Source organism: Choristoneura fumiferana, chromosome 10 (genome assembly GCF_025370935.1).
Source record: "Choristoneura fumiferana chromosome 10, NRCan_CFum_1, whole genome shotgun sequence".
NCBI lineage: Eukaryota > Metazoa > Arthropoda > Insecta > Lepidoptera > Tortricidae > Choristoneura > Choristoneura fumiferana.
The window spans coordinates 13,710,824-13,736,677 of record NC_133481.1 but is presented as its reverse complement, the minus strand read 5'-3'; the positions used below and the strand labels follow the sequence as shown (position 1 = coordinate 13,736,677).

At 38.2% G+C, this 25,854-nt stretch overlaps 2 protein-coding genes across 4 annotated transcripts in view; both read left to right on the top strand.

Annotated features, from left to right (window-relative positions):
* The first annotated feature begins 9,113 nt into the window (after window positions 1-9,113).
* Window positions 9,114-10,897, top strand: LOC141431627 (muscle-specific protein 20-like). Its single transcript, XM_074092808.1, has 3 exons — window positions 9,114-9,350; window positions 9,884-10,004; window positions 10,646-10,897. Exons 1-3 carry the CDS (start codon window positions 9,223-9,225, stop codon window positions 10,835-10,837), a joined length of 441 nt encoding a protein of 146 aa, XP_073948909.1. The 5' UTR covers window positions 9,114-9,222; the 3' UTR covers window positions 10,838-10,897.
* A 2,609-nt stretch (window positions 10,898-13,506) lies between these two features.
* Window positions 13,507-25,854, top strand: part of Ask1 (apoptotic signal-regulating kinase 1) — a 43,810-nt gene continuing 31,462 nt past the window's right edge. For all 3 annotated transcript variants that reach the window (XR_012451796.1, XM_074093595.1, XM_074093594.1), the window contains exons 1-9: window positions 13,507-13,672; window positions 13,761-13,966; window positions 16,125-16,319; window positions 19,347-19,516; window positions 22,874-23,152; window positions 23,482-23,652; window positions 24,186-24,298; window positions 24,638-24,839; window positions 25,446-25,557. Coding sequence is in view for 2 of the 3 variants with exons in the window: in XM_074093595.1 (XP_073949696.1) it covers window positions 13,624-13,672; window positions 13,761-13,966; window positions 16,125-16,319; window positions 19,347-19,516; window positions 22,874-23,152; window positions 23,482-23,652; window positions 24,186-24,298; window positions 24,638-24,839; window positions 25,446-25,557 (1,497 nt within the window). In the remaining variant the exon portion in view is untranslated. The remainder of the gene's footprint in view (window positions 13,673-13,760; window positions 13,967-16,124; window positions 16,320-19,346; window positions 19,517-22,873; window positions 23,153-23,481; window positions 23,653-24,185; window positions 24,299-24,637; window positions 24,840-25,445; window positions 25,558-25,854) is intronic.

The window sequence follows — 25,854 nt, the reverse complement described above, 5'->3', positions numbered from 1 at the left end:
AAGTAATCAAATTCAGACACAGTTAACTGACTTTCGGAATCACACCCGTGAAAATATCAGTAGAAAATATAAAGATCACTGTTGTATTTGAAATACGACTGAAGTAGCAAATTAACAGCCTAAATTGTTTTGTAGACCATCGTCGTCATCATCAGCCGGAAGACGTCCACTGCTGAACAAAGGCCTCCCCATTAGAACGCCACAATGATCGACAATTCTCCACTTGCATCTACCACCAATGACCACATCGTGACATAATGATATGATTAGGTGCCTATATTAAAGGGGCAATTACACTGCGTCACAGTAGCGAAGCTTCCATAGAATCCAATATTGACAATATACGACAACAGGACGCAAATTATTTATGAGGGATGTGGGCGATCTTTACTTCGGCTTTACCACGGAAATATCTGACACTACGCCACTGCTGCGTCGTTCACCTAATATGGTCGCCGATTTTGTGTCGTTAGGTTTTTTTTTATTTCAATCACGGAAATCGTAAGGCATGATAATCGGAAGACATAAAGCTCGGATTTATACTCGTACATTATTGCGCGTACATTATTGGTTCCCTGCTAATTCGGTACGGGATGATAATGCACGGCATGATAATTCGTGCACATAAGCACGGATTATCAGGCCGTGCATTATTAAGCGTGCATTAACAAGTCGTACATTAACTACACCCAAAGTAACCTACCTAACTTTGTCTGGGTGACAGCAAGATACAGATCTACGCTTACATTTAGTGTTTCTGAAAATAAATGAAGTACAAAGTTTAAGGATGGTTAATTCTTGGAAAAACGTATTCGATAAGCGATGCAGTTTGGCGATCTCCAGAGAAACGAGCATACGCCACGTGTTGGGAAGCCCTAATATATAAAACAAATATTTAATTTAATACAAGTGAACATAATATGTTGATCTAAGGAACTCTCTCTCACGAACTTAGCCCTTAATTTATACAAACTATTTTAAAATGAATACGGGAAGGTTAAAGAAATAACTGATCTTGTTTGCAGACCAACACTTCCTTAGACAGAAATAAGAAAAGTAGAACTAAAAGAATTTCCTTGCTCACCCGCGACCTTACGATAGCTAAGCTTATGCAAAATATGCGTGTTCATGCAGTTCCTCCACCTCCACACTGTAAGAACACACACAAATCACACAAACCCATCTATCACCACCACCACACTACACTGACGCGTTTCGAACTCAACCAGAGCTCATCTTCAGAGTGACACATTACCACCATGCTACCAGTTTTTTTTTTTTTTTTTTTTTTGTATTTTGGTTATGCCTTTCGATTGAGCCAGCGTCATGTCGATTTCTCTTATAAAATAATTTCGGAGGAGAAGAGGCAGTTGCTATTCCTGAAAAGAGGGAATCACAAACCCAAAGTAAACCAGGAAAACCACTACTGTTAGTAATTATTTCTACTACAAACTATATTTAGATAGTCATTACTTTAATGTTAATTAATACCCAGAGAGTGTTTTAGTAGGTAAGTAGGTACCTAAACCACCACAAAAAATAGAACTGAGTAATTACGATTTATATATTTTATCTATATATACTCTATTTCATAATAAATGTACAATTACAGATTGAGATCGTTTTGCTGACAGAATTGTGCAAGTGCAAAAAATATTTCTTTTTGTTTTGGCTTAAATTGCAGAAGCTCTAAAATATGAGTAGGAAACGGAACCTTCAATCTAATCAGCTCGTCATAGAAGGCAGTATTGTCGTATTTGTCACAAGCAAAGAAAATATGGTTAAGGGAACCCTCATCCATTCCACACTCGCAGAGGGAGGAGTCCCTAATGTGAATTTTCGCCAGATGAGTGGCAATGCAACAATGTCCCAGACGCATTCGAATGATGGTTGAGCAATACTTTTTTGGAATGAATGATTTAGCGAACCATGGTTTTCTTGAGACTGCAGGTTGGACTAGAGAAAATAGCCTACCCTTATTTTTGCTAGATATTTTCCAATAGGAAGACCATGCGTGCATTAATGATTCAGACGATAATGTTAGTACGTCATGACAATAATTCTTGAAAGGGACCTTGTCGCCATCCACTACTGCGTCCTTGGCTAATTGGTCAGCTTTTTCGTTGCCAGAGACCCCCGAGTGACCTGGGACCCATACAAGAGTTACTTCATAACCCCGTAATTTGCATGTGATAAGACAGTCCTTGATTTGGTATATAATTGGGTTATGAAACTTGACAGAAAAAGGGTTTGATAGTAAAGCTTGTAGGCAGCTACGTGAATCAGAAAATATAATGGTTTTCTTTAACTTAAAAATTAAAATGTATTTAACACTTTCCAATACTCCTATACATTCCCCAGTAAATACGGAGGTAACCGGCGGGCATTTTACTTTTTGAATAATGTTATATTGTGAGTGGTATATTCCTACACCTACGCAGCCAACTGGGGATAGCTTTGAAGCGTCAGAGTAAATCGTGTTCCAGTCATGCCATTCTCGATTAAGAATTTGATGGAGGTATTCGTCGGCATGTGGATCGTTATGACAAATATCGAAGTCCAGAATTACTCTAGGCTGGTAGACAATAGTGCTGTATTTGAACTCGAACAGAGGTAGATTTTTAGAGTGGTGCACTGGGTCCTTAATGGATTGAAATTTCTGCAAACTTTTCACGAGGCAGGGTAAATCTTTATAATTCCAATAGGGGGAAGATTTCATGTCTAACAACCGGTTAAGTATGGGGTGGTGAGAGAACTGAAGGGCACGAAATAAAAAGCTGTCAGCCAGAAATTGTCTACGCAAGTTTAGGGGGGGGATCAGCGCATTCCACCTGCAACGCGTTTATAGGACTTGATCTCATAGCTCCCGATATAATTCTTAAGGCTTTCGACTGTATGAGATCGAGTCTTCTAAATCCTGCCTTGTTACCTGGAACTAACAGATATGAACCATAATCTAATACACTTCGAACAGTTGCATTGTATAACAGCCTAAGGGACGTAGGATGGGCCCCCCACCAAACCCCAGAGAGGCATCTAAGTGTGTTAAGACCTCGTTCACATTTCTTGGCTATGTGTTCAAAATGCAAGGCACCGGTCAGTTTGGAGTCTAAAACCACCCCAAGAAATTTATGATGAGAGCTTATAGGAATATCCACGCCGTGGATTGAAATATTTACGATAGGGATTACTCGTTTTCGGGTGAACATGACAGCGGTACTTTTAGTCGGTGAAAGAGACAATCCATTGCTTATTAGCCACGAGTTTACTGAGTGAAGGGATGTAGAAATTGATTCACTGGCAGATTGTATATCGCTATTAGTGGAGTAAATAAGTAAGTCGTCCGCATATTGTAAAAAGTGGCAACCTGCAGCAGATTCCTCCAAGTCATGTGTATATAAATTGTATAATAGCGGACTAAGGACAGATCCTTGCGGTAGTCCTCGCCAGACTAATCGCGAGGGGTTGATTTGCGGATCTCTTCCGCGAAAAGTAATATTTCGTTCTGAAAGAAGGTTACCCACGAGATTGGCCAACCTCTCCGGAATTCTCAGCTTGCGGAATTTTTCCCTGAGAATGGGGAGCTGGACGTTATCGTAAGCGGCCTCCACATCCAAAAACACAGCGACTACTGACTCTCCCCTCGAAAAAGATAGTCGAATGTCAGAAGTAAAAATGCTAAGACTGTCCATAGTACTTTTTCCCTTTCTAAAACCGTACTGAGAATTCCCGAACAGGCCCTCACTCTCCATAAACCATTCTAATCTGTTTTTAATTAGATGCTCTAAGATCTTGAGCAACACTGAGGATAAAGCTATAGGACGATGTGATCGTGGATCGTTAGGATCTCTGGATGATTTGGGAATAGGAATAACAATTTGGGATTTCCAGGAAGAGGGCGGACGGCCTGTATGTAATATGCAGTTTATCAGGTTTAGTAGATATTGAAGGAAGGGTTCACCTGCTTTGGCTATAAAGGAGTATGGTATGCCATCGTGGCCCGGAGTGGAATCTTTTACAGATTTTAAAACATTTTTAAGTTCTTGGATAGAAAAACTTTCATCTAAAGGATTTGCTGACTCGGTAATAAAATGATCTACGGGTAAATCCAAGGCTGTTGGTACGTAAGGTGGGGCTATGTTAGTTAGAAAAGACTCTGCCCATTCTTGCGAAGCAGGATACAGACACGAGCGGGGGATATATGATCTTCTAAATCGTTTTATGTTATTCCAAACTACTTTAGCTGGGGTGTTAGGGCTTAAAGATGAACAGAATTCCTTCCAACTATCGAACTTTTTGTTCCTTAGTAATAATTTAGTTTCATCCATGACGGTTCTTAAAGTTAAAAAATTCTCCGACGTCATATTGGCAGAATACGTATGTTCAGCTTTTTTCCTGTTTTTTACCGCTTGTGTACATTCTTTGTCCCACCACGGTGGGGAAGGTACCTTGCCTTGGGCAGTATTCTTGAGAGGAAAAACTTTTTCCGCGGCGGATTTAACTGCAAGAACAATGGCGTCGGAACAATTTTCAATTGAATTTGAGGTAATTGGGGGTAAAAAATTAACTTCATTATTTAAGATTTTTTTTATAAGTATCCCAGTCAGCTCCATTAATATTGTAAATTAAAAGGGGTTTAGTAATAGGAGGCCTTTTCAAAGATAGAGATTGAAGACAAAGAAGAATTGGAAAGTGGTCGCTACCATACGAGCTATCCAGAACTTCCCAGGTAATCTGCGAGGCGAGTGTAGGTGAGCATAAAGATAAGTCCACTGCACTAGATGCTTGATCCGGTAACGTACGTAACGTTGGGGATCCCGAATTTAAGAGACAAAGATTTGTCAAGTCGATGACTTCCAAAAATTGCTCTCCAAGTAGATCATTATTATCACAACCCCACACGTGATGATGAACGTTAAAATCACCCATGATAATAGTTGGTTGTGGGAGGGACACGATTAAATGTCTTAACTCAGTTAAAATTTCATTAGACGGGCTTGGAATGTACAAGGATAGAAAAGTGATTCCTTCTACGCGGGCACAAATTGAGTGCCAACTATTGCTGTGCTGAGTGGGAATGGGAGTGAATGGACAGTGGTCTTTGATAAACAAGGCACATCCAGCACGTCATCTGCCCGGCAGTCCATCAGAGACACGTACCCAGGTAATTTGAAATTATTGTCAACTTTAAGCCATATTTCTGATACGGCTATTAGAATAGGATTGTATTTATTAATTAAAAAGATGAAGTCATGTTTTTTATTGCTGATACTGCGGCAGTTCCACTGAATTACTACTTGATCCATTATTAGAAGAAAACAGAAATGATGAAATAAGTGGAGCAACGTGGGATAACAAAGAACTATCTGCCAGGGGGCTAGAAGGGGAGAATACCTTCACAAAATAAGACAGTATTTTGATCAACTCGTTAATGATAATTTCGTTAGATTTTTCAGAAGGTTTATCCGGAAAAACAGGGCCTGTGTTAATAACTGGGTCTCTAATAATGGAATTGTGGGCTTCTTTATCATATCCTTTACGAGGTGGAGGTGGAGGACGAGCAGTATAAAAGGTTGTTTTTTTATACGACATAGATGCTCCTGAAGGAGATGAAGTTGCATTTGCATAGGATTTGCGGGTGATCTTAGCATGAAGATTAGATGCTTCTACATATGAAATATTTTTCGCTGGTCATTGACTTTTTTATTAAAAGTTGACGGTTGTATTCCGGACAGTTTTTACTATTGGCAAAGTGACCAGAACCCAATCCTTCGGGGCAATTGCAGCAGTAACCTTCCTCTGCATCAGCCCTGCAGGAGTCACCTGTGTGGGAGTTGCCACAGCGGAAGCAGCGAGGGGGTCGAGCGGCATTTTTCTTTTGTGTGCCCGAACCGGCAGCAACGAAAGCATTGAATAGTAGGTAGTTCATATTGCTCTACTGGGAGAGAGTTAAAACACATGAAAATTCTTTTCGGTAGGACTTGGCCATCGAAAGTTATTACTACTGTTTGTGCGGGAAGCCAGCAGTACGTGCCATCTGGATTATTTTTTTTGTAGTTTAGTCTGCGGGCCTTCACAGGACGGGCACCTCCTGAATTGTCGGGGACCTGGATGTTTTCTAAAATCTCTTCCGGGGACCATTCAGACGGAACACCCCGCACTAATCCCATCCTAGTAACATTGAACGAGGGAATAGATGCCTTGTATTTATGATGGACTAATGTTGGGGTCTAGAAATAAGTTCGCGTCGATAGCAGAGTGGAAATTAATAGACACTCTGTTGCGCCCAATCCTTTTAACAGTGCCGTCAATTATATTAGGGAATTCCCTTTTTCGTTTTTGTAAAAAAAGACCAAACGCTACCGGGTTCAAAATGGTTCCTGAATCTGGAGAAACTTCTATTCTCTGGACGTGTACAATAAAGGGCCCCTGATCACGTTCAGAATATTTTTCTCGTCCTATCGGTGTAAAGGGGAGGCAGGAGTTTGAGTTTCATTCTGGGTAGGTGGGTGTGTAACTAAATGTTCTGGGGAGAGAACGATGGCGGAGTCTGACTGACGATATTTTGGCCTAAGGGGAGCGGTGTATCCTTTTGGCTATCACTGACCGGGCTTTGCATTGAGTCCCAGAAGATGAAGCGGACCTTGAACGGCATCGCTCACCATCACTTTTATTAGAATTTCTTTTTTTTTTATTGCGTTGCTTCCTCGCGCATTTTTTCCCCTCAAATTCCTTCATTGAAAGGGAAATCAGTTTCGCTTGTTCTCTTTCAAATTGCTCATGTTGAGCTAAATCGACATTACTAACAATTGAGGAAAAATTCCCTCCTCCAGGGTCGTCCAAGCCATCCATTTCTTCCATGAGGAAGCTGGCATGGACTACCCCCAAACACAAACAAAAATAAAATTAAAACTATTCTACGGATTAAATCCAAACCAAAACCAGGAAAAACTTACCTATAACAACCACCACCATATAACGACAAAGGAATAGCAACTTATTAGTATTATTTATACATAAAAACAAAATATATATTTTTTCCGCTAATTGAAATTTAAACACAACCGAGTCGCGATCGACACTCTACCCCTCTCTGCTACAGTTGTTAGACTAACGAACCACAACCACACCGTTTTTAATTTGTCACTGTAAATCCCCAAGTACCCACATATGTTTTATATGAAACAAAACAAAACTACCCACAAATTTTAATTATTTTTTATTTTAACCGTCCTTCAAAACTGCCTTGATTTTCATTTATGTACTGTCAAGGCATGTTGAGAAACACGCCTTGTCAACATGCCTTGGTTGATGACGGTTAAAAAAAAAAAATTGTGGGTAGTTTTGTTTTGTTTCATAAAACATATGTGGGTACTTGGTTGTGGTTCGTTAGTCTAACAACTGGTAGCATGGTGTACGGTTGTGTCACTCTGAAGATGAGCTCTGGTTGAGTTCGAAACGCGTCAGTGTAGTGTGGTGGTGGTGATAGATGAGTTTGTGTGATTTGTGTGTGTTCTTACAGTGTGGAGGTGGAGGAACTGCATGAACACGCATATTTTGCATAAGCTTAGCTATCGTAAGGTCGCGGGTGAGCAAGGAAATTCTTTTAGTTCATTGATATGGACCTCCGCAAAGTAACGCCTGATTCAATAAATAAAGAAAAGTAGTGCTGAATTCAAACATTTACAAAAACAGATGTTATATAATAGAGATTAATTAACCACTTTGATCTCTTTTTGACAGGATATGGATTAACGTCAAGTACAATCTGTTTTTAACCCTCGACGCAAAAAGAGGGGTGTTATAAGTTTGACCACTATGTGTGTCTGTGCGTCTGTCTGTGGCACCGTAGCTCTTAAACGGGTGGACCGATTTGAACGCGGTTTTTTAAATTGAAAGCAGGTTTTCTAGCAATGGTTCTTAGACATGTTTTATCAAAATAGGTTTAGCCGTTTTTGAGATATTGAACTTTGAAGTGACAAAGTCGATTGTTTTCAAATTTTTGTTGGTTAGGTAATTAAGTTACCAGATCAGAAGCTTTATTGTCTAACAGACTTGGAATCGCAATAGTTTTCACCACTCCTTCTATCACAGGCATAAGACGAGGGTAAAGAAGGAGATAGTGAAATGCGATTGCGAACAGCAGCGCGTTAGAGAATACGGCCTCATGTTCACGCCTATATTAACTTCTTCAGATCTTAGCAGAGGTGTTCGTATTATATGCACTGCACTACATGTATATTCATGTTTGTTCTTGCCAAAAAACTTCCCTCATTGAATTTATATTATTAATAAATTACTTTACAATTTTTTTTACGTAGAAATTTTCCTTGCGCAAGTACAAAATAGCATTTACGCTTAGTTAACCTCACGATACGTACTTATAACAATATAGTGTTTCTTAGATTAGAACGTCTAGATTGTTGCAATACGCAACCGACTAAGTAATGGGCGGACGTTGTGCGTAAATAGTCAGTCCTTTGCAGTTATATTATGAGAATGTCCCACGAGACGCCTTCCTACTATTGTATGATTTTATAACACAGAAAGTATGAGAAACTGTTGATGACACATTAAATTGCTATTTCCTTATGTATGGTCTTTTTAAAATAGTTAATTACTAAAAAACTGTACCTACTCGTAGGCTGTTTGTTAAAGTACGATTTTCAAGTTATTTTTACTAAGAAATTATAGTATTCGTCATTGAGTCTGTGTGAGGAAGAGGGTGGATTTTCTGCATGAAAAACATGTGCCACACATACTTAGGCAACTGTATGTGTATTTAGTAGCAGAGAAGCAAAGTAATGGATGAAAATAATTAAATGGTCCGTAACCGTCGGGTCGTTAGATGAAAAACTCTATCATTTAATTAGTTTTTCTTTAAGTGCCACTTCTACTGAAGGTTAGCAGTCAGCTTCTTATATTTTTCCTTATCAAGCGTCAATCTGAACAGTTGCTTGACGGTCTTAATTCCTGTCCATTCCGCGATATAACAGAGCCGAGACATCTTACGTCTACTTTAATTCCCGGGCTGATTAGTTGCGGTTAGCAATTGACACAAATTTCAATTGAGGTCTACCTATATTTATCTAAGTATCCAATTCTCAAAACCCTATACCTAACATTTGATAATCTTTCCAGTGTGCTGGCAAGCGCGAACCCGAGAAGGAGCTTGAAGCTCAGAGATGGATAGAGGCCGTCATCGGCGAGCGATTCCCTGATATGCCCTACGAGTTGGCATTGCGGGATGGCATCATCCTCTGCAAGCTGATGAACAGGCTGCAACCAGGCATCATCACGAAGGTCAACGTGTCTGGAGGAGACTACAAGTTCATGGACAACATTAGCCAGTAAGCATTTAATATTGACTGAATACTCTTCAACCTGTTCGAAGACATTAGGTACTCTAGGAGTTTCTGAGTAAATCTTTTTTTGACACTGGAAAGGCCAAAAAGTCAGATAAAGAAAAAGAAGATGGACGAAGAAGGAATAAGATGTACATGGGTCGCTTACGTCACGTCACGTATTAATGGCCGCGGTACTTCCGACTATTTCTAATGTGGTTGAGCAGGTTAGAGCTCTATCCATTCGAAATCTCCTTGTCAAGGAACTATTAATTCAGAAATAAGATGGAAGTAGTTAGTGACATGTTTGTGATAATGGAAACGTAGGTAGTAGTTACGTGTAGCAATATATTTACCGACTAGTCATATGGTCAATTCAAAAGTGCCAAATTGTGTCCTGATTATTAGTTGCTATCCCTAGTATTATAATGGCAGGCTTGCAACCTTTACACACAAGTACACAACCTAGGTTATTTCTTACTCTATATTTACCGCTAAATTGAGGTTAAAAAGTATAATTATTTTATTACTTTTTACAGATTCCAAAAGGCGTGCATCAAATACGGCGTCCCTGATACAGACCTGTTCCAGACAACAGACCTGTGGGACCAGAAGAACATCGTTCTTGTTACACAGAGCATCTTCGCTATCGGAAGAACGGTAAATAGAACAACTTAAGTCTTACGATCCAACGGGTCCTTTCCTTCCCAAATCGACTAGAGGTATGCGGGATCTTCATCCAAATTAGCATAAAGCGGTTTCATTCATTCTGCCCGCACAACCACAGGCACAACTAAGGATTGTGATTCCCCGCCTGCCCCTGTGTTCCCTGAACCACAGAATAGATCGTCTTTAAATTAAGCATGAATGAGCTTTTAGTAGGTAGGCAGTGTGATCTATTTTAGGCCATATCTTCGTTAACCATCAGGTATGATGTGGTCAAACGAACGATAAAGTATTTTGACAAAAAACTTTCATCTTGTTGGAACAAACAACGGCAGCGAACTAGGTATTTACGAGTATCACCATTATAAAAATCCACATCCAATAAATCAATATTTTATTCATTAATTAATTCATCTACTGAGTCTAGCATATTTTGCATGGAATTATTGTATGTATACCGTCGAGTCATCGTTTTCTTTTCCTGAAATCCAGTATAAACTTCTACATACATTCTTTTAGTTCTGCATTCTTGTTTAAGTAGGTCCCCAAACACTTCGTTAGCGAATGGTTAGAACTTTCTTTACTATGGATTTATAGATCAAATCAAATCAATCGAATTCATATTCTAATTTCAGGCATACAAGCACCCTGAATGGCGCGGTCCCTTCCTCGGACCTAAACCAGCTGAGGAAAACAGACGTGAATTCAGTGAAGACGTTCTACGGGCAGGACAAACCGTCATTGGTCTGCAAGCCGGCACAAATAAGCAGGCGACACAATCTGGCCAGAACTTTGGCGCGTCCCGCAAGATCATCCTCGGCAAGTGATGTACCAAGGTGCCAGCACATCGAAAGAGTTCGGTCTCTAGTCTAGTCAGTTTAAATTAAGAGTAAGTACTGCGAATAAAAACAAAGAAATAACTTCTAAACTTTAAATAATAATGTTATTACATTTTAGTTATTATTTATTGCTGTTCATTTTAATTAAGGATAATAATATTGTAAAAGAAAATTTATTTAGATATTTATTTCATACATACATCTCCGAAACTATAATTTACGTAGGTACAAACATTAGGCCATTTATGCAAGATTCAATAAAATGTATTTTATTTATGATTATAAATGAATAATAAAATATTTTTGAACATTTCGTAATTACTGGCTTTTTATTTTTGTGCTGATTCCTCAATGAAAAATTGAAATACCTAGTTATTTAGCAATGCTCTTGCATGGGCGTGTGCGTGGACAATCATTTATTTCATAAATTATGAATAAATAATTTGATTATTACCTATTTCAAACCAATTTCCTTCACACAGTAAAGTCAAAAGCACAGAGGTCAAAAGTAAACACCAAGCAAACACTTGATAGCTACCGCCATCTAGCGGTGAATAGGGGAACGCTCACAAGATACGCTCACTTTTAAATCTACATTTTCCTGTTTATGCAAGCCTGGTATTCACGACAGCGAATGTGTCGAAAACCATTTAGTAGCAAAGTTTTAATTGTAGCAAAGAACCAACCTTAAAACGATGTTCTTAAGGTCTTTTTTTATTTCTATAATTCATGAAAGCGATTGCAATTGACTTGAATATTCACAGTTCCAAAATGAACTTTAAATAAAACATAATATCTGGTTGAATTTTAAAATGAGAAAATTTCGAATCATTTCTGTTTAATTTTCAAGGTGCTATTTGTTTTCTGTAATGTAATATTTAAATGGACCCCCCTCTCGCTTTCGCAAGGTAGTATGGAATGGTATTACCACAATTTTATTAGGAATAGTATCCAAAACACGAAAACAAGTGCTATTTATGTAAATCATTGAAATTTTAAACAAAAATTAGACCCCTTCCTTTTTTATAATAATATATTTGAAAAAAAAAAATCAAAATAATCCTTGTTTTGATGCATGCTCGCTTCATGCTCGGGATAAACTGGTAGTGACATCTATAAATAAACACGTTTGACGTAAACATGCAAACGTCGTAAAGAGTTGGAATATCTTGGGCTAGATGGCGCTGAAAACAATACATTTCAAGGGCAAAGTAGTGATGTCTTAAAAAATATGTTGCATTTTATGTTGGACAATCCGAGCGAATCTGATTTATTTAATTTTTACTGAAAAGAAAGACGGAACATGCAGATGTGATCGTCACACGAAGTGTTTCGTTATGTTTTTTTTTATATACTGGTAGGAGATATGGTAAATGGTAAAGGTATATTTATAAACTCTCATTTGTTATTTAGTGATTTTTACCGTCATCCCTAAAAAGGACCCATGCCCTAGGGCCAAAACTCATGGGGGCCACGCTAAAGTCCAATAAGTAGCTATGTTCGCTTAGGACATCAAAAAAATACCGTAATTCCTTCCTACTTGGCCAGTTCTGTTCGTATCTGCTCAATGGTCCCGGCATGCTATGAGGTAGCTGTAAAGAAAATTTATACATAAGATAAGAAAAACTTAGGGCATACTGAAAGTTTCTGGAACTAGGCACTTGGAAGAAAGAAAAAAGGGATTAAGTACGATTTTTGTAAGACTTTCGGCAAATAGATACTTACTTTTTATTACTCGACTGCCCGAAAGAGGGTTGTTTTTCGAGCGTCCATTTCTTTGGTCCTCGCTGCAGCCTAAACGGCTGAACGGATTTTAACATGAGAGGTATCATAAGACGTAATTAGCCATTTTTTATAAAAAGTAGTTTGCTCTTTTCTACTTTTCTTTTGTAATAACTAACAATTTTAATAATTGAGCTTACTGTAATATTTATTTTAATCATATTATTCATCATACATATAAAAAAAAACTTAAAATTATAATAAAATAAAATAAAAATCATTTATTTCAGACTTAAAGAATCCATAGTATAGTGCAAGTAAGAAGACAACTAATAATAATAATAATAAATAATAATGCCTTGCCTTATTTATTAAAATCCAGAAACTTTCGTATGACCCACATACAATTATCAATTGCAAATGGGTTGCCTAATTCTGGTCTTGGCAACCATATAATGACATACTTTTAACAAGGCAACTTTATATTGTTGAATCAACTATGTACGTAGACTTTTATTTAGAAAACTATTATTGAGGGTATATTAAGTCTCTTTGCACAAAAATACAAAAGGCCAGGCTTGTTGCAGTGGGATAGATTGGACTCTATTTAACCTAAATCCATAGAAATAAGAGAGCAAAAAAGATTAACGTTTTATGCAAAAGAATATCTACGTTTTATATACTTACCTACTTGCAGACTACAATCTATAAATCTATTCGATTATTATGTGTATTTTTTGCTTTTTTTTGTTATTATTACATTATTGTTTTTAACAGAGTTAAACAGAATGTTGAGCTATGTTGATTGTAGGTAGTGTAGAGTAGAGTCTACTCTACACTACCTACAATCAACATAGCTCAACATCAACATACATACGTCGATCGTTCTGTCTACTCAGTAATTCAGTATGTTGATAGTTGTGCACAAGCACATCACTAGTGTTAAATAACAAGCCACTAGCAGGGAATTTACGCTGAGTTATTTCGCTACGTTGAATTAAAACTGAAATGAATTATTAAAACTGTCCAAATGTTGATGGTAACATGAGAAAATGATAACATTTGGCGCTGCAAGCACTTCTACGCCGCAAGAAGACACAGGTGTGGAACAAAGTGAACTTTGTTATTCAGTGTTTTGGTAAAGTTTTGTGTTGGTATTTTCATGTTGTTGTTGTACTTGTTGTTTTAGGTGAAGTGCGAAGTATTTGCGAAAGCGTGTGTAGTGATGGCTCGAACGCTACGGTGCAGCCCGGGGCCTCAAATGCAAGGCCTCGGATGGATATCGCGTGTGTTTTGGACGTGACACAAAGTACCAATATCGCTCATAGAAAACGGGCTTTGGAAGAAGTCAGGTTGGCTGCTGACTTGGTCAATGGAAATCTGCATCACATCCATGTAAGTTTTTTTTTCATCAATTGACCACAGATTGTCCACTTGGATGGCGAAAGTCATGATGATGTTGAAGAAGTTGTGGACACTGATTCAGTAAAGTTTACAGTAGTTTCTTCTTCTTCTTCTTCAGCGCGTTTTCGCCCACCGTTGGGCATACGCCCCTTCAACCTTTCTCCAACCAGATCGACTATCTGTCTCTCTTCCAGACCGGTCCTGCTGTCTCCACAATGTGATCGGACCATTGAGCAGGCGGTCTGCCCACATTTCTTTTGCCTACACTGGGTCTCCACTCCAAAACGCGCTTACTCCACCGTTCGTCGTGTCGTTGGCACATGTGGTCGGCCCAAGCCCATTTCAGCTTTGCGACTATGTCCCACATCAACCACTCTCATGCGTTTTCTAAAAAACTGGTTCTGGACTCCATGGCGTAGCATTATGCCGAGCATGACTCGCTCCATGTTACGCTGCGTCACTTTCAACTCGTGGGTTATCCCAGCCGTCAATGTCCATGTCTCACAAGCATACATCATAGCCGGTAGCATGCACTGATCAAACACCTTTGTTTTCAACAATTGGAGAATTTTGGACTTCAGCACATAGCTTAGCTTTCCGAAGGCTGCCTATGCTAACTGTTTCCTTCTTTTTATCTCGTCCATCATCGAGTCCCGGCCTAACTTTATCACCTGTCCTAGGTATGTGTACTCTTGCACCTGCTCCAGCGGTCTTCCATTCAATTAAATGGGATTCGGTGTGAGATCAGCTTTCACCATAACCTTTGTCTTGTCCATATTCATCTTCAAACCCGTTCGCAGGGACGCTTGATATAGTTGCTCCAACATGAGTTGCATGTCTTCGGCACTTTCAGCAATTATAACTATATCATCAGCATAGTGCAGGTGGTTAAGATAAACGCCGTCAACGTTGTTTCCCTTGCCATTCCAGTCCACTGTCTTGAATATAATATCCTCCATAGCATTGGTGAATAGCTTAGGGGATATAATATAACATCTCCTTGTCGGACACCTCTTTGGACTGGTATGAGGTCTGTTGGCTCTTTCAATGAGGGCTATCGCGAATGAATTCGCCGCTAGAGGCGCTAGTGTAGCGTGAGGTCTCCGAAATGTCAAATCTCATAGTTTTTGGGTGAGCTACGCGGGTTTATTTATAATTAGAATAAATTTGTGAATATTTTGCAATATCTGAAATTAATTATAGCAAATATGCGTTCCGGGGCAATGAATATCTGTGTTTTGAGACAGTTTTGTCTTTCGGAAACCTTTGTCCTCCCTTTTTTCCGAACAAAACGGGGACTATGCAACACTGTGGCATGCTCGATATTTTTATGGCACGGTTTTAAGGTGTATTAAATATGATTTTAATGTAAACTTTGTTTTCACGCCCGTAATAACAGACTTTGACAGCCATACTTAAAAACCTCACGCAACAGTGCGCCATCTAGTGAGAAAAAAAACGATAGCCCTCATTGTACAGTCATTGTACAGTAGTTACAGTAGTTGACACTATTTTAATTCCAATTTGTGTGTGCTATTAAGTAAGTAAGGTAAGCAAATATTGAAGTTCATTCTCATAAAAGAGTTTTTGCAAATAGAACTGTTTATCGGGAGTGATGTGGCTTAAGAAAAATAATTAACAAAGTCAAGGGTTTTATACTGGCTGTTGCCTGCAATTTCATCTGCATCCTGCAGGAACTTTACGCTTTCTAGGGATGATAAGGTTTGGTCAAAAGTGTGGGCGCCTAGTGGTTTGGTCTATGGTCACTCAAGCAGCAGGTTGTGGGCTTACATCTGGGCTTTCTGGAACCTGAATTTTTCAAATATTTAGCGTGAAATTACATATGAAATTTACCATAAGCTTTACAGTAAAGGAAAACATTGTGAGGTAATGTGTACGCACCTGTAAAGATATTCAATAGTGTGTGTAAAGTTCTCAATTAAGGCTCAAGCTTGTTCATTTTGAGAGGACTGTGCCCTGCACTGTGATGTATGAAGTGGGACGTACCTACAGAAACTGGGATGATGATGATGATGGTGTAGATAAGATGACAGTGCAAGTACAGTGAACAAAAAAGCTTCCATTAATTATTTTTTTTAAACTTAATTCAATGTGACATTTCCTAAATATGTATTTAATGTATTTTCAGTTTGAAAAGCTGGACTTTGGAGAGACAAGTGTGCTGGATACATTTTATAATGCTGACGTAGCACTTGTAGACCTGAGTATGCAGGTGCAGCAGAGCTCCTTACTTTACCATCTCGGGGTGCGGGAGAGCTTTGACATGAAGGAGAATGTGCTGTTGTACAACGATGTAGATCCAGATTCAACGTTGCGGCTTAAGGTAAGCTCTGTGGAATAAGATGATAGTTTCCAGTGTAGTGAATGTACACTACAGTAACTTTTAAGATTTTTCGGAATTTACGTGCGAAATTTGAGCTTTATGGTGAAGGAAAACATCGTGAGGAGACTTGTACACACCGGCGAAGAAATTTAATGGTGCATGTGAAGTTGCCAATCCGCACTGGGCACTCGTGGGAACTACGGCCCAAGCCCTCTCTTTCTTTCACCCTGCAGCGGCGCGTATATAGGCTGAGATGATGATGATAATGATGACACAAATTATGGTAATTTAATTATATTATTTAGAAAAAAATGCATCCACATTGGTTTATTTCTTTGTGAGCTACATAAAAGGCCTCAGATATGCATAATGGATATCCCTACTTCCCTACTAATATTAATATTATAAATGCGAAAGTAAGTCTGTCTGTCTGTCAGTTACGCTTTCACGTCGAAACCACTGAACCGATTTTGATGAAATTTGGCATATACTTAGGTAGTTTGACCACCAAGGATCAACATAGGATAAGTACCTTTTATTCCGGTAGAGGGCGCCACCGCGCGATAACTTAGATCCGCGCAGACGAACTCGCGGGCATAAGCTAGTAGATATATAAAGAAGGAATATATTAAGCTTAAGCATTTGTAGAATACCTACACAATTTTAGTTTTATGACACAACAAACTTAAACATATTGCATACATTAAATTCTCACAATCAATTTCAGTTTATTATTGAGGTTAATACTATTTTCATTAATGAATTAAAGTAATTCCGAGAATGGACAAACAAAACAAACATTAATGAATGACTCAGACGTTTTAATCAATAGTGACTAGCCAAGTAATTGTACATAATGCTAATTTTTCGACCTTGGCAATTTAAGGATAAGAAGTATGGTAAAAACTGCTAAACAATTGCTAGTTTTTTAAATTACGATGTTAACTCGTTTTTTTTTGCTCGCTAATCCTGCCGTGAAGCAGCAGTGCTTGCATTGTTGTGTTTCGGCGTGGAGAGTAAGACAGCCGGTGAAATTACTGGCATGTGAGGTACCCTATCTTAGGCCTCTAGGTTGGCAACGCGTCTGCAATACCCCTGGTGTTGCAGATGTTTATGGGCGGTGGTGATCTCTTACCATCAGGAGACCCACTTGCTTGTTTGCCAGCCATCCAGTCGAATAAAAAAAAAATATTCATGATGTATAAACAAAGTGTTTATCTATTTATTAATTGTCCACCAATACTTTTTACTTATAAACTTTGATTTGGTGCTTGATTGCAAACGTGCCGTTATGTATTTTGTCACAAGAACTTTCATTACAAAACATGCAATGTATTTAGTTACAGGAACTTTTCTTAACAATTATGTCCTGTCCTGTGCTTATTGTCTTAAAATTAGGACATAAAACGTAAGTTCAGTTTAAAAACAGAAGGTGGTCACTCACTACCTATGTTATCTACTGAACTTTGTCAATAAATAGAAGATTACTATGCAAGCATATATGTATTCCGATTATATTCCGTCTACGGCCTTGGAGATATCATCTCAATAGCTATTGCTCTCAATTTATCAATTGCCCTACGAGCACAACCATGCGACGACACCTTTATTACCTGACTTATTGAATCAGCTATACATCTACGAGTAACTGTCCGGATACATCTATGTGCGACGATTTTCAAATATTCTTATACATTGCGTGTGTTGTTAAATAACCGCTTTGCAGTCAGCGTTCTGGCCGGGCAATGAACAAAGAAATCGCTGGTTGCTCCTCCGGTCTCGCAATATTTGTGACGGGGCCAAATGCATCTTGAAATAGGGTATTTCTTATTTTTTATACACAATGTTAACTTTTTGGGGAATATTCAACGGGTAATATCTCTAAGAATGGCTTAACTCTTACGGTTACCAAAATAAAACAATAAAGCAAGGCAAGAGAAAGTTAAAAAACCGGTCAAGAGCATGTCGGGCCATGCTCAGTGTAGGGTTGCCTTACCTTAACTTTGCCTTAAAAATATTTTTTTTTACAAAAACTCATCCCTATTTTACGTGTATGAAAGGTACCCTAAAAATTTTTATTTTTATTTTTCCACTGTCGGCGTGACTGATATGTATATTCATGCCAAATTACAGCTTTCTAGTTCTAATAACGGTCACTGAGTTAAGCCGCGGACAGACAGACAGACAGACGGACAGACATGGTGAAACTGATCTGAATGGCTGTGAACTGAATACCTATATTTAATTATATGTGAAAATAAAATGTTTTTATTAGGCCAAAAAGTTAATTAAGTACCAGGTTATTTCTATCAGTGAACTAAGTCATCTGTGGCAGTTAACGGAATAAAAAAAAGCATGGCCTATATTAAGAACATGAACGATTGTTAGTACTTACAATATGACACACTGAATGACGTCATTTTTATTAGAGATGGGCCGAACATGGGTTTCACCGTATACGAATATTCGGCCGAATGTTCGGTAAAACTTTTACTGAACCGAATATTCGGCATAATTGATTCCTAAGTAGAAACTATTATTATTAATCGTTTATTTCATAATGACACATTTAAATGATTACAAAGTAAATTACACTGCCAAACTGCGTAGCAGAACTAGAAATATGATTAATTTTTGTTGAAATGTTTAATCATGCGACTCTTGATTAAAACAAGAAATTTGCTTAATTTTTTGTGTAAGTAGCTTAATCTCAAAACAGCACATACTTATAATTTGTTTTTAATTAATAACCATCTCTTTTTATCTGTTGTTATTGGAAATAAAGCTACAAGTGACAGTGTCAACAAAAACATAAAGCCTCACTGTACCTCATAAAAATAACACATTTAACAATCATCTCGTACATGGCTCAATACAGTAAAAAGAAGAGTACCACTTTGCCGAACATGCGGTGATTTAGCCGAATATTCGGCCGAATACGAATATTCGGTAAACCTGCCGAATACCGAACATAAAACGAATATTCGGCCCATCCCTAATTTTTATACTTCCCTGTATTTCCCTCAGGCGTCGCTCCCAAACTTCCTTTTCGTGTCATACAAGCTGACTGACGCGGGTACATGCGTAATGACCAATCCGGCCGCCACCAAGTTTAAGGGGGAAGAGGTCGCTGACCCCAAGCAGCACCTGACGCTGAGGCTCCGGAATATACTGCAGGACGTCGAAGTGCAAACCAAGTAAGCTTTTGTGAACTTTTTCAATAGATATATATTTAATATTTTTCAATAGAACTTGAGAATGTGGTGACAGGGTGAAGATGCCACGCCAAAAAATGATAAAGGCTTGTATCAAAAAGGTTCTGCAACAGTTCCGTTTTTGCCATTTTGGCTCCGGAACACATAAAGAAAGGAAGAAAACATTTATTCGTGACAAAAATGAGAAGAATTAATAAAAATATAAATAGTTATTTGTGTCACAAGGGAGCAAAATGGTGTATTTACGGCGAGGGCGTACATTGAATCCAGAATGTAGCGAAGGATTCTACAATAGAATCCTGAGCGTAGCGAGGGATTCTAATGTAGAATCCTGAGCGTAATGAGGGATTCAAGTGTTAACGCCCAAGATGAAAATAATTTTGCTCCCGAGTGGCTCATACAACTTTTCACACCGAGCATGAAGAAACTTGAAAAAAATAAATTTAAATATTATTAAAGAACAACCAGCATAGAAAATGGCGTGGCTTTACAATTATAAACTTCAAAAAATGGCATTTGCAATATAAAACACTTAGAAAAGCCTTGAACAGAAAAGTGGCACTTTGCTCCCTCTCGCCAGGGAGGAAAAGTTACTTTTCTGAAGGAGAGGTGTGAAAAATTAATTAGTTATGCATGTCACGAAATGGTCCCAAATCAGCAACCTGCTGGTCTTGCGAACGGCGCTGGTCTTCCTTTGGGACCATCTGGTCATCATACTTTAAACTTTATACAGTACTTATTCTGAATGAGCCCTGTGCTCAGCAGTGGGACGTAGTGGGGCGCCGCTATCATCTGAGCTCTAGAGTTACTGGTAAAACCATGTTCCGAACCTCTCGCTCGCTTTTAGGAAGTTATCAGTAGGGATGGGCCGAATATTCGTTTTATATTCGGTATTCGGCATATTCGGCAGGTTTACCGAATATTCGTATTCGGCCGAATATTCGACTAAATCACCGAATGTTCGGAAAAGTGGTACTCAAACTTTTTACTGTATTGAGCCATGTATGAGTTGAATGATAAATGTTTTGTTTTTATGAGGTACAGTGAAGCTTTTATGTTTTTGTTGACACTGTAGTTATAATTCCAATAACAGTAGATACAACAGATGGGTATTTTTTTTTTTATTATTTTCTCAAATAACAATACATTGTTTAAAGAAAATTATCTGCCAAACTGCATGACAGTTTGTTGGCAAAAAAAAAAATTGTAAACAAAATATAAGTATGTAGGTAGCTGTTTTGAGATTAAACTACAGTGATCTTTATAATAAAATAATATGTTAATATAATCAATCAGGTCTTTATTGTGATAAATAAGGCAAGTTTTTTGTTTTAATCAAGTTGCATGATTAAATTTCAACATTTCAACAAAAATTAATCATATTTCTAGTTTCTACTTATAAGTCAATTATGTCGAACATCGCCGAATATTCGTTCGGTACAAATTTTACCGAACATTCGGCCGAATATTCGTATTCGGTGAAACCCATGTTCGGCCCATCTCTAGTTATCAGATCTCGCTCGCAAGCCGCTGCGAAGTGCGAGCGGTAGATCCGATATCCTCCCGAGAGCGAGCGAGGGGTGCATAACATGGTTTTATGCCCCCAGAGATCAGATGATAGCGACGCTAGTATAGTTATGCATTTTATTACGACTTCCTTAATTTGATATTGAACTGTTCTACGTTAATAATATTATAAGTAGTTAATACCTCCAGTAATTAATCTAATTATTATGGGAAAATCCATCGATTACAATAGATATTTATAATAACCATAGTGTGCATTCAAAACAAGTATTCTATTAGTTATAGTCAATGTAACTATCCCTGTATTGAATTGTAAAAGTAAACATGAAATTTCACTTTTGGTCTATTGTAGTGCCTTGTTTTGCCTCCCATGTAATTAGAGGAGCGCGTGACGTGTATCTATCTGTTGTGGTATTGTAACTCCCAAATATGCATGATTGGCATCCACTGAGACAGGGGTCGGCAACCTTTTGGCAGACAGACTTTTGTTACATTTTGGTACCTACCTAATATTCAACTGGATGGCAAACGAGCAAGTGGGTCTCCTGATGGTAAGAGATCACCACCGCCCATAAACATCTGCAACACCAGGGGTATTGCAGATGCGTTGCCAGCCTAGAGGCCTAAGATGGGATACCTCAAGTTACTCTCCACGCCAAAACACAACAGTGCAAGCACTGCTGCTTCACGGCAGGATTAGCGAGCAAGATGGTGGTAGCAATATGGGCGGACCTTGCATAAGGTCCTACCACCTGCAAAAAATATTGGGAGGGTGCGAAGTACTAGGTGGGGGTAATGAAATCTATCGCAGCGCTCATAATGGCCAAAAGAAGAAATAATCTAGGCTCTGTTGTCTGTCATACTCATATTAATCTGTCATTAACAAAGCAATTTGTATAGACTTTATCTACCTAATTTTAGTAATAGATGTTAGTGCTATGATGCGAGCTTTAATTATTGAATCTCGGACATGTCCAGCAACAATTTTCCTTATGAATCGGTTTGTGGTTGAAATTTTATATTGAGTCATACTCACAAAACCGGTCTTCAAAAGGATACTAATTTTGATCTGAAAACGATATTTAATTTATTACCAGTGATATAAGAACAATTATATAATTTTATTATCATCCAAAGAAACCAATAATATAGCTTTATCTTTTCGTTTTACAGTAAAAGTACAACTAAACATGAAGTAAACAAACCCTGACATAACGAAAATAAAACACACTTTTTGAATAAATTTTACTTACCTCATTTAATTTTAATGACCAAAAATGAATTCACAACCTTTTGTCCACCCAAATCACGGTATCACAGTAATTTTGTATTATAAATTAATACGTTATAGGTTTGATTTTTGTCACAATGTCAGAGCCAAAAAAGTTGCGGACGCTAGGTGGCGTTGATGTCGTGCACAGAGCCAATAGATCTACCTAGTTATCTATTGTAGGTAGGTCATAAGGACCGGCAAGGTGAGATAGGTCTCGGCGCATACTGGCCCGCGGCGGGCCGCGCGTTGCCGATGCCCTGCACTAAGACCATCCTGACCCGATCACCCAGATAATAGTATAATTTGATTGTAGGTATATTTAGACCAATATGATCATACTATGATCATCGCTACTATGTCACAGAGTCGATTGTGTAGCACCTGACGATCGAGTCAGAGCGGATCCAACCTCACATGTAATGTGCTAACATCTGAACATCGTAGTAAAGCGTCTGTTATTACTTTCATGATTGTAGAGCAGCTGATTCCTTCACTGCCTATTACGGTCACCAGTCAAGCCTTATCCTTCGCTGTTCCAGGGCACATCTACAAGAGAAATTCCTGTCTGACCTTCGCAAAGCCCGGGAAGTATACAGCGGTGCAGACCTCGCCAACGTATTGCACGCTATGCGCCGACGTCTCGACGATCCAGCGGTACTCTCCGGGGACACTATACTGAACATGTTGATATCCTACCGGGAAACCCAAGACTACGACGCCATAGTGCAAGTTGTGGATGACTTGAAAACTGTGATGAACAGGAAGAACTATATCAACATGCCTATTATTAGGTTTCTGTACGCGTTCGCTATGAACAGGTGAGATTGCAATTTCATTTTCTTATAAATACTGCACAATAAAAAAAAACTTACACTAACAGAAAGTAATTTAAACTATTCCAGATGAACATAGGCTATAGTCAAAATACCACGCACAGGACTTATCACGCTAACACACACGAGTAATATTTACCTCGACGTTTCGGCAACATTACAGTGGCCGTGGTCACGAGTAGAACATAGGCTACTTTCATTTGCAAATTTGCTGTAGACAAAGCCGCGAGCAAAATAACTTTAGCGTGCATATTAAAAAAACACGTAAGTTGAAGTTCATTCACAAAGTCACGCATGTCTATTTTTTCTTTCAGGAGAAACAAAGAAGGCGACAGGGAAAATGCTCTAAAAGTATGCGTAAAGGCATTGGAGAAGAAAGAGAACCGTTTTCCGGACATGCTGTGCCTTTGCGGGCGTATTTATAAGGATAAGTTCGTCGAATCTCAACACACTGATATGGAAAGTCTGAATAACGCTATACATTGGTAAGTGAGTAGGACACGTAAAACAGCAGAAAATATACTGTGTTATTTTTGATTTCCGTTAACATTAAGGGAACATTCCACAGGTTAAATTAAGTTTTTTTTTAAGTGGTTTAAATCTAAGTTAAGATAATTATGCGCAGTTAAACAGTGTATATGTTCTTAATTTATGATGTTTTTTTAAAGGCCTTAACTAAAGTGCTCTTAATTCACATAATATTTAGCAAAATAAAGTTAAAAAGTGAGTTTTTTTACGAGTGTCTCTTATGTGTAATTAAATGTCACTCGTCAAGTTTGTGAATTTTACAATTAATCTTTAACAATGGCTGACGTTATTTTGTGTTTGATTTTTTTTTCGATTTGGCCAAAAAGTTATTTACCGGATAGTTTCTGTCAAGGAACTGAGTCGTCTGTCTAAGTTAACAGAAATCAAGAAAAGCACTGTCTTTACTGTAAAACTGTGTCTTTAAATGGAACCCAGTTCTTCAGAATTCCGTGTCGCGTGCTGTAACTAACTATCCAATGTTTTGTTTTAGGTATAGACAAGGATTTGAAGTACAACCAAACGAATATGCGGGAATCAATTTAGCAACATTACTCGTCATAGCGGGAAATGACTTTAAAAACTCTCAGGAATTACAACACATAGGTAAGAATACATTAAAAACATAAATAATTAATCCAGTAAAATCGTTCGTTCCGATATTCCCACGGGATCGGGAATATCGGGATAGAGTCTGGAGCTTTCAACCATTAGGATTAGAGCGGAATTTTAATTCAAACGCGGGAACTTACATTCAGTTTATTTAGTTTATTTTAGGTTTGGTGCCTGAACCACTGAACAAATTTTAGCGAATCAATGGGACTTTCGAGAAAAATATGTAATACTTTTATTTATTCGTGAGGGATACCTTACTAAATTGTTACTTACGAAGTCACGGGCAGCAACTAGTTTCAATTCAGATGTTTTAATTTTTAATCTTCACAGGTATGGTATTGAATCATCTAATAGGAAAGAAAGGCAGCCTATCATCTCTAAAGGACTATTGGGATGTGGCCACATTCTTCGAGATCTCAGTACTTGCGCAAGATTACGTGAAGGCCATTCAGGCTGCCGAGTGTATGTTCAAACTGAAACCGCCTAACTGGTACTTGAAGAGTACTATTGGAAATATTGAACTTATTGACAGGTTTGAGATTTGTTTTGATTGTTAAAAACGAAGCGAGCGAGTAAGAGGGGTATCTTGCTCGCTCGCTTCGCTCGCTCGTTGTATGATGAAATGAACTTCGATATTATTATTTAGTTGTTCTGTCTTTTTAAAAGTTTATGAAATGTATTATTTGCTGGCTACGCTCACTGCGCGCTCAATGCATTCTGTATTGACATAATATAGTCGCACTGGATTTGTGCGAATAAATTAGTTTTGCCTTATACTACAGCATCACTTACGAAAGGGAGCGCCAAAGTTCGCATACTCTTCGCTAGTCATACCGTAATTTTTGTCCGAATCATCGTTTGTCAGAATTTTTTTCGCACTGAAACCTTATGTTTTTCTGAAAATTTTAAATGGTCATCCTATAGAAAACTATAGGTTAGATTAGGTTTATTTTATAAGAATTTTTAACAATCATTGGATTCAGAGAAAAAAGAGTTATGACAAACGATCATTCTGACAAACAGTACATTCGGACTTTCATTGAGTATGCGAGCCGATATTGGACCCTTTACGAAAACATGCTTTTAAATACACTGTAACACAACCCTTTTCAGACTTTTTTTTTAAAACGTGTTGTAGATTTAGGAAAAAAAACGAAGAATCTTCACCAGAACAGCAAGTATTCTCATTCTGGATGGAATATTTCGTTGAAGCAACTAAAAGCAGCTGTGATGATATAATCAGGTTTCCTGTAAGTATTTGAAGCTATATTAACCTTCACTTACACAGAATTTATCCTTATTAATAATCAGATAATAATATTTTTTTAAAGGCCCATGGGGTCCAGACGCGAAGGAACTCGTAAAAGAGATTTTTTCGCGGTTGGTAAAAATAACTGGCGACCAGAAGGCAGGCAGCTATTTCGGCCAACGTTTGAGCCTGGCTCTATACCACGAAGTACAAAACTCGAACATCGTATGTTGCCGTCCCGCTGACGCTTGTCATTTAATACGCGTGTGAAGGAACGGTGCGATACGAACTCGATTTG